The 14,445-nt window shown below is 35.9% G+C and overlaps 1 protein-coding gene across 1 annotated transcript in view; it reads left to right on the top strand.

The window, feature by feature from the left end:
- SVEP1 (sushi, von Willebrand factor type A, EGF and pentraxin domain containing 1) overlaps positions 1 to 14,445 on the top strand; it is a 226,247-nt gene that overhangs the window by 115,299 nt on the left and 96,503 nt on the right. The window contains exons 19-22 of the mRNA XM_007968447.3: positions 10,220 to 10,381; positions 10,770 to 10,861; positions 11,990 to 12,086; positions 13,976 to 14,089. Coding sequence (XP_007966638.3) covers positions 10,220 to 10,381; positions 10,770 to 10,861; positions 11,990 to 12,086; positions 13,976 to 14,089 — 465 coding nt within the window. The remainder of the gene's footprint in view (positions 1 to 10,219; positions 10,382 to 10,769; positions 10,862 to 11,989; positions 12,087 to 13,975; positions 14,090 to 14,445) is intronic.

Below are 14,445 nucleotides of genomic sequence, written 5' to 3'. Positions count from 1 at the left end.
TTTTTTTTTAATTTAAGTTCTAGCATACATGTGCACAACATGCAGGTTTGTTACATATGTATACATGTGCCATGTTGGTGTGCTGCACCCATTAACTCGTCATTTACATTAGGTTATCTCCTAATGCTATCCCTTCCCCCCTGCCCCCTCCCCACAATAGGCCCCGGTGTGTGATGTTCCCCTTCCTGTGTCCCAAGTGATCTCATTGTTCCCACCTATGAGTGAGAACATGTGGTGTTTGGTTTTCTGTTCTTGTGATAGTTTGCTGAGAATGATGATTTCCAGCTGCATCCATGTCTCTACAAAGGCCATGAACTCATCCTTTTTCATGGCTGCATAGTATTCCATGGTGTATATGTGCCACATTTTCTTAATCCAGTCTGTCACTGATGGACATTTGGGTTGATTCCAAGTCTTTGCTATTGTGAATAGTGCCGCAATAAACATACGTGTGCATGTGTTTTTATAGCAGCATGATTTACAATCCTTTGGGTGTATCCCCAGTAATGGGATGGCTGGGTCAAATGGTATTTCTAGTTCTAGATACTTGAGGAACCGCCACACTATTTTCCACAATGGTTGAACTAGTTTACAGTCCCCCCAACAGTGTAAAAGTGTTCCTATTTCTCCACATCCTCTCTGTCACCTGTTGTTCCCTGACTTTTTAATAATTGCCATTCTAACTGGTGTAAGATGGTACTTCATTGTGGTTTTGATTTGCATTTCTCTGATGGCCAGTGATGATGAGCATTTTTTCATGTGTCTGTTGGCTGTAATGAATGTCTTCTTTTGAGAAGTGTCTGTTCATATCCTTTGCCCACTTTTTGATGGGATTGTTTGCTTTTTTTTTTTGTAAATTTATTTGAGTTCTTTGTAGGTTCTGGATATTAGCCCTTTGTCAGATGAGTAGATTGCAAACATTTTCTCCCATTCTGTGGGTTGCCTGTTCACTCTGATGGTAGTTTCTTTTGCTGTGCAGAAGCTCTTTAGTTTAATTAGATCCCATTTGCCAATTTTGGCTTTTGGTGCTGTTGCTTTTGGTGTTTTAGACATGAAGTCCTTGCCCATGCCTATGTCCTGAATGGTATCACCTAGGTTTTCTTCTAGGGTTTTTATGGTTTTAGGTCTAACATTTAAGTCTTTTATCCATCTTGAATTAATTTTCATATAAGGAGTAAAGAAAGGATCCAGTTTCAGCTTTCTGCTTATGGCTAGCCAGTTTTCCCAGCACCATTTGTTAAATAGGGAATCCTTTCCCCATTTCTTGTTTTTCTCAGGTTTGTCAAAGATCAGATGGCTATAGATGTGTAGTATTATTTCTGAGGGCTCTGTTCTGTTCCATTGGTCTATATCTCTGTTTTGGTACCAGTACCATGCTATTTTGATTACTGTAGCCTTATAGTATAGTTGGAAGTCAGGTAGCATGATGCCTCCAGCTTTGTTCTTTTGGCTTGGGATTGTCTTCACAACGCGGGCTCTTTTTTGGTTCCATATGAACTTTAAAGCAGTTTTTTCCAATTCTGTGAAGAAGCTCATTGGTAGCTTGATGGGGATGGCATTGAATCTATAAATTACCTTGGGCAGTATGGCCATTTTCACAATATTGATTCTTCCTATCCATGAGCATGGAATATTCTTCCATTTGTTTGTGTCCTCTTTTATTTCACTGATCAGAGGTTTGCAGTTTTCCTTGAAGAGGTCGTTCACATGCCTTGTAAGTTGGATTCCTAGGTATTTTATTCTCTTTGAAGCAATTGTGAATGGGAGTTCATTCATAATTTGGCTCTCTGTTTGTCTGTTATTGGTGTATAAGAATGCTTGTGATTTTTGCACATTGATTTTGTATCCTGAGCCTTTGCTGAAGTTGCCTATCAGCTTAAGGAGATTTTGGGCTGAGATGATGGGGTTTTCTAAATATACAATCATGTCATCTGCAAACAGGAACAATTTGACTTCTTCTTTTCCTAACTGAATACCCTTTATTTCTTTCTCTTGTGTGATTGCCCTAGCCAGAACTTCCAACACTATGTTGAATAGGAGTGGTGAGACAGGGCATCCCTGTCTTGTGCCAGTTTTCAAAGGGAATGCTTCCAGTTTTTGCCCATTCAGTATGATATTGGCTGTGGGTTTGTCATAAATAGCTCTTATTATTTTGAGATATGTTCCATCAATACCTAGTTTATTGAGAGTTTTTAGCAGGAAGGACTGTTGAATTTTGTCAAAGGCCTTTTCTGCATCTATTGAGATAATCATGTGGTTTTTGTCTTTGGTTATGTTTATATGCTGGATTATGTTTATTGATTTGTGTATGTTGAACCAGCCTTGCATCCCAGGGATAAAGCCCACTTGATCATGGTGATTAAGCTTTTTGCTGTGCTGCTGGATTTGGTTTGCCAGTATTTTACTGAGGATTTTTGCATTGATGTTCATCAGGGATATTGGTCTAAAATTCTCTTTTTTTGTTGTATCTCTGTCAGGCTTTGGTATCAGGTTGATGTTGGCCTCATAAAATGAGTTAGGGAGGATTCCCTCTTTTTCTATTGATTGGAATAATTTCAGAAGGAATGTTACCAACTCCTCCTTGTACCTCTGGTAGAATTCGGCTGTGAATCCGTCTGGTCCTGGACGTTTTTTGGTTGGTAGGCTATTAATTAGTGCCTCAATTTCAGAGCCTGCTATTGGTCTACTCAGGGATTCAGCTTCTTCCTGGTTTAGTCTTGGGAGAGCGTAAGTGTCCAGGAATTTATCCATTTCTTCTAGGTTTTCTAGTTTATTTGCATAGAGGTGTTTATAGTATTCTCTGATGGTAGTTTGTATTTCTGTGGGGTTGGTGGTGATATCCCCTTTATCATTTTTGTTTTGACTATTTGATTCTTCTCTTTTCTTCTTTATTAGTCTTGCTAGTGGTCTATCAATTTTGTTAATCTTTTCAAAAAACCAGCTCCTGGATTCATTGATTTTTTTGACAGCTTTTTTGTGTCTCTATCTCCTTCAGTTCTGCTCTGATCTCAGTTATTTCTTGCCTTCTGCTAGCTTTTGAATGTGTTTGCTCTTGCTTCTCTAGTTCTTTTAATTGTGATGTTAGGGTGTCAATTTTAGATCTTTCCTGCTTTCTCTTGTGGGCATTTAGTGCTATAAATTTCCTTCTACACACTGCTTTAAATGCGTCCCAGAGATTCTGGTATGTTGTATCTTTGTTCTCACTGGTTTCAAAGAACGTCTTTATTTCTCCCTTCATTTCATTATGCACTCAGCAGTCATTCAGGAGCAGGTTGTTCAGTTTCCATGTAGTTGATCAGTTTTTATTGAGTTTCTTAGTCCTGAGTTCTAGTGTGATTGCACTGTGGTCTGAGAGACAGTTTGTTATAATTTCTGTTATTTTACATTTGCTGAGGAGTGCTTTACTTCAAATTATGTGGTCAATTTTGGAATAAGTGTGATGTGGTGCTGAGAATGTATATTCTGTTGATTTGGGGTGGAGAGTTCTGTAGATATCTATTAGGTCTGGTTGGTGCAGAGCTGAGTTCAATTCCTGGATATCCTTGTTAACTTTCTGTCTCGTTGATCTGTCTAATGTTGACAGTGGAGTGTTGAAGTCTCCCATTATTATTGTATGGGAGTCTAAGTCTCTTTGTAAGTCTCTAAGGACTTACTTTATGAATCTGTGTGCTCCTGTATTGGGTGCATATATATTTAGGATAGTTAGCTCTTCCTGATGAATTGATCCCTTTACCATTATGTAATGGCCTTCTTTGTTTCTTTTGATCTTTGTTGGTTTAAAGTCTGTTTTATCAGAGACTAGGATTGCAACCCCTGCTTTTTTTTGTTCTCCATTTGCTTGGTAGATCTTCCTCCATCCCTTTCTTTTGAGCCTATGTGTGTGTCTGCATGTGAGATGGGTCTCCTGAATACAGCAAACTGAGGGGTCTTGACTCTTTATCCAATTTGCCAGTCTGTGTCTTTTAATTGGACCATTTAGTCTATTTACATTTAAGGTTAATATTGTTATGTGTGAACTTGATCCTGTCGTCATGATATTAGCTGGTTATTTTGCTCGTTAGTTGATGCAGTTTCTTCCTAGCATCGATGGTCTTTACATTTTGGCATGTTTTTGCAATGGCTGGTACCGGTTGTTCCTTTCCATGTTTAGTGCTTCCTTCAGGATCTCTTGTAGGGCAGGCCTGGTGGTGACAAAATCTCTAAGCATTTGCTTGTCTGTAAAGGATTTTATTTCTCCTTCACTTATGAAACTTAGTTTGGCTGGATATGAAATTCTGGGTAGAAAATTCTTTTTGAATGTTGAATATTGGCCCCCACTCTCTTCTGGCTTGGAGAGTTTCTGCTGAGAGATCTGCTGTTAGTCTGATGGGCTTTCCTTTGTGGGTAACCCGACCTTGCTCTCTGGCTGCCCTTAACATTTTTTCCTTCATTTCAACTTTGGTGAATCTGACAATTATGTGTCTTGGAGTTGCTCTTCTCAAGGAGTATCTTTGTGGCATTCTCTGTATTTCCTGAATTTGAATGTTGGCCTGTCTTGCTAGGTTGGGGAAGTTCTCCTGGATAATATCCTGAAGAGTGCTTTCCAGCTTGGTTCCATTCTCCCCGTCACTTTCAGGTACACCAATCAGACGTACATTTGTCTCTTCACATAGTACCATATTTCTTGGAGGCTTTGTTCATTTCTTTTTACTCTTTTTTCTCTAAACTTCTCTTCTTGCTTCATTTCATTAATTTGATCTTCAGTCACTGATACTCTTTCTTCCAGTTGATCATGTCATTCTGAAATTTGTGCTATTGTCACGTAGTTCTCTTGTCATGGTTTTCATCTCTATCAGTTCGTTTATGGACTTCTCTGCATTGGTTATTCTAGTTATCCATTCTTCCATTCTTTTTTCAGGGTTTTTAGTTTCTTTGTGCTGGGTACATAGTTCCGCCTTTAGCTCTGAGAAGTTTGATCGACTGAAGCCTTCTTCTCTCAACTCGTCAGAGTCATTCTCCATACAACTTTGTTCCATTGCTGGCGATGAGCTGCGTTCCTCAGTTGAAAATGCAGAAATCACCCATCTTCTGTGTCGCTCATGCTGGGAGCTGGAGGCTGGAGCTGTTCCTATTTGGCCATCTTGCGTGCCCCCCAATCTTTGGATCTTTTAATTAAAAGTCTCACAAACCTTCACATTCTGATTGAAATAGATCTGCTAGAGACTCTTTTATTTTGTCAATATAAGAACTTATTTTGGCAGAAAGTCCACAGTAAAAAAATTCTCTCTTCCTACCCACTTCCTTCCTACCACAAAAGCAACTAGGATTTTTATAGTGAAACAAGTTCATATTTGACAATTTTTTTCTCTTAGCTTTCTAAATAAACCTTGAGGTTTGTGTAATACTAAATTATTATAATTAAGGAGTTATAATTCCCAGAAAGTCTCTAAATTTCTGGCCCTACTCTCCTAATATTCCTAGCATAAGTTTAACCACATTCTGCTTCTCATGAGTGGGAATTACAAATGACAAAAGTTAACATTCTTCTGCGGTGCTGGATAGACATTTTATTTTAAGCTTAAATATGTATAAGTTCTAAAACAGTCCCTTATATATATTTTTTCTTAGTTTTTAACTCCTTTCTCTCTCTTTCTTGTTTGCTTGCTTTTGCCTTTCTCTTTCCTTCTTTCCCTTTCTCTGTCTTTTTGCCTTTTTCCTTTCACCTGCTTTTCTTTCGCCTGCTTTTCCTTCTTTCTTTCTTTTATCTGCCTTTCTTTCTGCCTTTTTCTTCCTTTGTTTCTTTCCTTCCTTTTTCTTTATTTTCTCTTCTGGTATTTATTTATTATTTTTGTTATTGATTTATTTTCTATCTTTCAGTATTGATTATTTTTATAGTGTACCATTTACCTTATTTTTTGCCAAGACATTGGTTTTGTATTTCTCTATCATGTGGCACTTAAAATATTATTATTCAAGACAGCAATCATGTTTAAGTATCACAAAGTATATTAGTTTAAGTAATGTATTTGTACATTTTGCTTTTTATAACTTCTTAGGTTATTACATATTCTTGTGTTTGTAGGTACACACTCAAGAGTCTGAAATTTTTCATTCATTAAAAATAATTTTTATCTGAAGAATTCCACAGGTGACTTCTTGTTGTTGTTGTTGTTAATATATGATCCTGTAGGAGAAGAAAAGATGATGTTTAGACTGGGTGACACCACCTTTTACCCTGACTCTCCAGAACGAAGTTAAAAGGAGGCTCAGGAAGTCATTGACCTCTGACCTCATCTTAGGAAACTGATTTATTTATTTAAAATGATCTATAATTAAGGTGTACAAAATGATGTTATGATATTCTTATGCACATATACATCATCTCACATAGTTGCCCTTCTTTGTGTGTGTGTGTGGTAAGAGAAGCCGAAATTCTCTTAGCAAATTTCTAGTATACAATATAGTATTATTAATTATAGTCAGAAAACCCATTGAAAAGGCAAAATCCACTTGGCTCCAGGTCTGTATGTGTTGCCCTTAACACTGTCAGAGAGCAGCACAAGTGATATGACATTTTTTTCCTGGTCATTTCCATGCACTGTTTGTGATTTGATTTTAATATCATTTTGATATACTTAGATTATTTTTTTCTTTCTCTCTCCAATAGAGGAGATGAAAAGAGGGTTTTGTTCCATTTTTCTTGACTGGGAGACTAGTTTCTTTGGCCAAGAATCAAAATGAAACATTCACCCCTCTTTTCTCATGACACCAGTTCATTAGGAATTGTGTATTTATGTGTGTGTGTATGTGTTTAGTACTGTATTACGTACTACATAGTGCTACTATTATGTACATGTGTATGTTTATATATACATATATGTGTGTCTGTGAATATATGTTTGCTGCATATATAAATACTCTATTAAATACTCATTGACCACTGCAGGAAAATATATTTCTGATGACAATGTCTGCCCATGGACAATAACTTAAACTAATTGCACATGCAAATTTATATTTTCTATGCTAAAAGGTATAGACATTACAATGATGAGTTAGGTATTTTTAGAAGCTAATAGATTTATTTATTTGAAATGTTAGTATTTTATTACTATTACATCTTAGTATAATTTTTTACCTTCTGTCAGTTTATAGGGGCATAAACATCTTTTCTTTTTGAGCATCTTTGTGCTGAAAATTTTATGTAAAAAAAGGTTTAATTCATTATAGCATCCTGAGTTTTGCTGATGGAATTTATCTTTTCAGCATTTCATACATACTCAGAGATATTCTCTCAAACAAAATTTTGTACTTTTACCAGCAGAAGATTGATGCTTTCAGTTAACTAATTAGCTGTGTGTGAGTTACCTTTTCCAAATAGGCAATCACTTTTAGAAACTTAAGATTGAGGAAACCCATTTTAAACTAAGCAAGTTTACAGTTTGTGTGAATAACAGAGCGCTATCTAGCACTCTGAGATCTATCAATCAAACAGTAAATTAGCTTGTTCTTAGTGAAATAAAAATACAGTTTAAAAATGTAAATTTTATGCATGTAAAGACCAAACCTGCAAGAAATATTTTTTTCTAAATTTGCATTAAAATCTATGATATTTGCTGCCATCTCTTGATTGAATTACCATCTCTTCATTGAGCTCTTTTGTTAATTGCGTAAAAGAGTCTTTAGCAAAAAATTTGTCTGGCTATTTTTGTTTTAAATTTCTGATCTAAATGTCTTGAGATTATCACAAATGCTTTGTTTTTTTCCTCAAGTCAGTAAAAAAGAGATGCTACGACATGACATACCCTGCTCCCTTGAACCTCAGTCCATCTCTAAATTTTTCAACCATACTGCTAATTATCTCTGCTGTACTATTTTTATTGTAAGGACACCAAACCCTAAATGATAAGAATGCTGACATCCTGAGCAGCTACTGTTTATGTTCTGTCTTCCATACTTACATTTATGCAGACAAGTCTTAGTATTTTTAATAGTTTTCTCAGTTTATAATGGCTTTAATATCTACCCATAGGATGCCAGTTCATCCAAGGAAAGGGCACACCCAATCTGAATTCATACTTGGGTTGCTGTCTAAAACCCCAACCAAAGAACTAAATCATGAGTACTCTGTCCCCCTGCCCTCTGCCAAATGCAACAAAACATCATGGAAGAAAATCCAAGTTCATTTTATGTTTGAGGCCATTTTTAATTTGGTTAATATTCCACTCATTATTTGGCAAGAGAATTTCAGATTTGGTTAAATGACAATTCTCAAATGAATGTTCTTTACAAAAAGCCTAACACAAATGACAGTGAAAGGTTAAAAATAGTAAGATTTCCAGACCAATGAATATAAAAAAACAAGCAAGTAGCGGGGTGGTAAAGTGAATTTATGAAAAAGTTCAATTCAAAGCCCAATAGCATCACATGAGGAAAAGAGTTATTTTTACAAAATTCACAAGCAGTGTAAGTTAGTCATAATAAAGCTTTGTCATCAAATAACAGCAGCAAAATACAACAAAATCTGTATGTCTCACAATGATAAATTGTAAAAATAAAATTTTCATGGAAGATTTTAATACCTTCCTTGAATTTTTTTTTTTTTAGGCGGAGTCTTGCTCTGTTGCTCAGGCTGGAGTGCAGTGGCGCCATCTCATCTCACTGCAACCTCTGCCTCCCGGGTTCAAGCAATTCTCCTGCCTTAGCCTCCTGAGTAGCTGGGATTACAGGTGCCTGCCACCACACTGGCTAATTTTTGTACTTTTAGTAGAGATGGTGTTTCACCATGTAGGCCAGGCGGGTCTGGAACTCCTGACCTCAAGTGATTTGCCCACCTCGGCTTCCCAAAGCGCTGGGGTTACAGGCCTGATCCACCATGCCCCGCCACTCCCTTAAATTTATAAAGATCAAGTAGGCAATCAGTAAAGACACAGAGAACTTATAGTACATGATTGATAATGCTGAACTAATAATACACATTATACTTTTTACTCTATGGTGATAACACTTTCAATGAAGTATTTATTATTTTTAATTATCTTTAGCTATAGTGAACAAAAAAATCTCAAAATTCAAAAGGTAGCAGTTAGTTATGCAATATAAATTCTCTGACCATAAGATAATTAAAAACAAATTAATAAAAACTCATATACAAATTTCAAATATTTATACATTTTAAGCTATCTTTCTGAAAATAATTGTGTCAAAAAATCAAATTACAATTCTTATTACTTAGAAAATAGCAAACAAAAATACTAATGATAAAACTACCGATTTCACTAAAGCTACTTGCATAGGTAAATATATTACCTTACATTATTTTAGTATTAAATAAGGAAGAGTAATAATTGCTCATGAAAGCAGTTAAACAAAATTAACAGGCAAAACACAAACTGGCAAAAATAATTAGTTTAAGTATGTCAAAGGATTCATATTCTTAATATATAGAAACATTACAAATCCTCCATAAATAATAGACTATTCAGGAGAAATAAAATTTCTAATAAGTAGAAGAAAGCAACTTCATTTATCATCAAAATGCAAATTAAAATAACTATAATTCCATTTTCATCCCAAATTGGAAAAAAATTAATAATGCCAGTGCTGAAGAGCATGCAGTGAAAAGAGTGATTTCATACACTACTAATGGGAGTATAAATTGGAACTACTTATTTAATGATTTGGCACTATATATCAATGGCTTTATTCTTTTCAAATCTTTAGACCTAACTATTCAACTACTCAAATCCAATTATTCTAATTCAGCCACTCAAAGTCAACTGTTATCCCAAGGAAATAATCAGAGCTAAATACAAAGATTTATGTAAAAAATTTACTTCATCATTATTTATAATGGCAAACAAATGAAAACAACCTAAATATCCAATAGTAGAAAAAACGTTAGATCAATCATGGTCTGTCAATGAAATGCAACATTTTTCTTTTATTAAAATCTATATAATGATCTGGGGGAATGATTTGGGAAACACGATATCGTGTTAGGTGGAAAAATCAGAATAATGTGGCCAATTCTAAACTTTATTAAATTAATGTGTGTGATTAAAGACAGGAAACCCAACAAAACATTTACCTGGGTGATAAGATGGTAAGGGTATTAAATATATGGAAGAGATTATATAGGTAATTCAGTAGGTTTCTTATATGTAAAGATTAAATCACTTCTTTCAAAGGTAGAGTGTGTTACTTTATATGCACATATGATTTCTTTTTACCTCTGCAGTTCCTTGTCCAGAAGGAAAATTCTCACGTTCTGGGTTAATGCCCTGTCATCCATGTCCTCGTGACTATTACCAACCTGATGCAGGGAAGGCCTTCTGCCTGGCCTGTCCCTTTTATGGAACTACCCCATTTGCTGGTTCCAGATCCATCACAGAATGTTCAAGTAAGTAAACTTAATTTCTTATGGAATCCTATGTTGGACTCTTACTTTTCCCTGTCTCTGTTGTAACTTCAGTTCCGAATATTACTATTTTCGGTGAATTTGGGTGTCTGGACTTGTTAAATTGTCCTTCTGAGGTATTTTTGATGACCATGGCACAAAGAGTCTTGTTTTGGAAACACTGAACTTGATAATTTCTAAATTTCTTTCCAAGAGTCTAGGATGTAATGATGTATGCCATCCATCTCTGTTTTCTTTTTTAAAATATAAGTCAAACAAAATATATGTGGCTTTACCAACTCTAACAACCAGAATCTTGACCATAGTGTTAGATGTAGTCCACTTACTGCCATATGTACCACACTGACATGTTTTTCTATTAATTGATTAGGTTTCAGTTCAACTTTCTCAGCAGCAGAGGAAAGTGTGGTGCCCCCTGCCTCTCTTGGACATATTAAAAAGAGACATGAAATCAGCAGTCAGGCAAGTTCATTTTCCATAAAATTTTCTCTAGTGGAATGCTTGGAAAGAAATTTGTCGTTTTACATGTCACACACAGGAAAAGGACCAGGACTGAAATTTTAGGTAATCAAGATCTATGAATTTTATAAATGAATAATTGTATTTACAATGACTCCTATTTAGAACATTCCCAAAATGCAACATTAGATGTTCTAAGTACCAAAAATGAGAGTTTTTCCCAGAAATGCCTGGCAATAAGAATGAGTAGATACGGGGAGCCTTTTGATTCACTATAAACACTTACCACAAGCACAACCCATCATTTGAGTAAGGGAATTTGGTTTAACGAAAGGGCTTTTCTAATTGGCAGGAAGAGTTACTCAACTTTCATGAAAATTATTTAAATTTCTTCGCCAGCAAAAAAAAAAAAAAAAAAAAAAATTTCTTGGGAAAAAGTATGAATTCTTAAAAATTAAGAAACATAAATTAAGAATATAGCTAAATTAAATGCTGTATTTTTTTAAAAGACTAGTTGTTAAGTCTTGATTACTTTAATAGATTCAGTCATTACTCTGAATTCACCTTGCCCAATGTCATGAATTCCTTGCCTTTTAGTATTTTCATGGATAATGGGGATATATTTCTGATTTCAACTTCCTACAGCCCAGTCCAAACATAATGACTTGTTAGGACTCTATAAGTCATATTTCAAACTGAGCCTAGTGGACATAGGAATTTGTAGGATCTCCTAAAGCAGTGGCTTTCACATGGAGGCATAACAGAATCCTGGCCACGTTTTTAAGACAGTAATGTACAGACTTCACTCCCAGAGATCCTGATTTAGCTGATCGGAGTTGAGGCCCTGACCTTAGTATACTTTTAAAATATCAGTTGTATTCTAGCATGCAGCCAGCATTTAGAAATGCTCCTTAGGTTTACCAGAACATCACCCCAGAATGATATATATCATTTGCTCCCCTATATGGCAGGCACCAGTGTTATTCAGGCAACAACCCAGCTAGCTTGAATGAACTTACCTGGAAACAGGAACGAGCTGTCTAATGTTGCAAACCTTCTGACTCTAATCAGGACTGCTTTGAAATACATAGAGTGCTTTGTCTCTGATTGATTTTTTTATGCTACTGGTAGGTTTTCCATGAATGCTTCTTAAACCCTTGCCACAATAGGGGAACCTGCCAACAACTTGGGCGTGGTTATGTTTGTCTCTGTCCACTTGGATATACAGGTAAATAACAGAGAGGAATGTAGATTTTAATATTTTTATATGAAATCATTATGACTTGTAGTATCAAACTTTAGTATATTAAATATATCTGGTAAGATACATTAGACTATGTAAATGTGCCAAAATTTGTTGAACAAGATAATAGGAGAAAAAATTATACATACTTCACAAATGACAGTTTTCTTTGCCCATTTTGGATAAAGAATAACGACTCATCTTCCCTATGAGTCTTTATCAAAACCTACAATTTAAATTGAAATACAATTCCAGGGGTCATGTTCAAAGTTTCATTCTGTCAAAAATTATATGCGTGATACTCCACATAGAACAGATTGTCCAGTATAAACATTTTTAAATGAACTGGTAGTTTCTCTCATATGCTACACACTAATAGAAGTTCTTGTGAATAGCTATGATTTGTTGCTTTGTTTCTAGCTTTCTGGAAGCTGTGCTTAGAAAAACGATTTGGCTTTGGACTTTATTATGTAGGAATTATGTAAGAATTATGGGAGTTTTTAACAGTTTGGTTCACATTCAACTTGAGTCCAGAAACATAATTTTTGAGGGGAAATGAAATATACCTTAAAATTGCAATTACTTTAAAATAATCATTTTATTGTAGACAGTTTTGTTTTTCAATGTTATACAACCAACTTGAAAGTTTTTAATGAGAAATAGTATTTAAGTAAAGGAATTCACCACAAGATAAGCAAAAGGCAAGTCGAAAAACAAAGTATAGTCGAGATCTATCTAGAATATTGGCATTCCAGTATAGCTAGCTCGTGTTGTGTGTGTGTGTCTTTGTGAATTTGTATAAAAATATTTACCTTGATGTTCCATAAGAAATAAAGGATCTTTTTTGGGAATTCTGTAAATGAGTGGTGGTTGAGAGAGGGCATAATATAGAACAGTGGTTCTCAAATAGTCATGTGCATCAGAATCATCTGGAAGGCTTGTTAAAAACACAGATTGCTGGACCCCAGCCCCAGAATTTCTGATTCAGTAGGTCTGGAGTACAGCCTGAGAATTTGTATTTTTATTGCGTTCCCAGGTAATGCTGATGCTAGTGAGGAGGCCCCTGAGAAAGAAAATGGGTCTCCAGCACAGCTAGCCCCTAGAAAGCCCATGTGCTCCCTGTGGGAAGATGCAGCCACTCTGGGACACCTGGCATGTGAGCTGCGATCTGGCAGGCTTTAGCCCCACCTCCACCCCTCAGCCAGGTGACCTTGGTAGCAAGTACAGATTATATTGTAGCTTTCACTTTGAAATTAGCATAATTCCTGGCTCCATTTTATGCTTCCAAGTGCCCCCAACCCACTTCCAATTTGGGATCTTTTGCTATCTTCTATGTATCTTTATAAGAGTATCTTGGCCCAGAACGATGGCTCATGCCTGTAATCCCAGCATTTTGGGAGGCCGAGGTGGGTGGATCACGAGGTCAGGAGATCAAGACCATCCTGGCTAACACGGTGAAACCCCATCTCTACTAAAAATACAAAAACAAAATTAGCCGGGCACGGTGGCGGGTGCGTGTAGTCCCAGCAACTCCAGAGGCTGAGGCTGGAGAATGGCGTGAACCCGGGAGGCAGAGCTTGCAGTGAGCTGAGATCACGCCACTGCACTCCAGCCTGGGCGATAGAGAGACTCCTTTAAAAAAAAAAAAAAAAAAAAAAAAAAAGTAAGAAAATCTTAAATTTGTTTGCTTAGAAAGAGGTAGTACCTTCATTAAATACTTAATAGATGGTAGCACTTAATGAATATTGCCCTTTTCTTTACCACTACCCACTTAAAAATTCTGATTATTGAGATAATTACCTTTAAATGATCATAGTTCTGTTTTGGTTAATCCCATCCTTGGATTGTCCCTCAGTATTTGGTTTACATTGTAGGCTTAAAGTGTGAAACAGACATCGATGAGTGCAGCCCACTGCCTTGCCTCAACAATGGAGTTTGTAAAGACCTAGTTGGGGAATTCATTTGTGAGTGCCCGTCAGGTTACACAGGTAAGGGGAAGGTTTCTTGTTTTTAACAATATGAAACTTTGAATCATTAAGATGTCATCACCAAAATAAATTTGGAATGTGTCAAAGATACATTTATAGGATATTATAAACATATTGAAGAAGCGAATTTTCTAATATTACTTATATGCATTGGGAATGTGTTCTTGTCCTTATTCTGTTATGTAAGGAGAACAAGATATCAATATGGCAGTATGTAATTGCTTTATAAAACAGGCAGGAGTGTTCCCATCTTTGCCAGCTAGATGTGTGACCTTGGACAAGACATTTAACTTCACTGAACCTGTTTCTTCATTTTTAAAAATAGAGGTGAGGAAATGACAGAAATGACCCACTTC

The sequence above is a fragment of the Chlorocebus sabaeus genome, chromosome 12, assembly GCF_047675955.1.
Source record: "Chlorocebus sabaeus isolate Y175 chromosome 12, mChlSab1.0.hap1, whole genome shotgun sequence".
Taxonomy (NCBI): domain Eukaryota; kingdom Metazoa; phylum Chordata; class Mammalia; order Primates; family Cercopithecidae; genus Chlorocebus; species Chlorocebus sabaeus.
The sequence above is the reverse complement of the archived record's forward strand: the minus strand, read 5'-3'. Positions and strand labels throughout refer to the sequence as shown.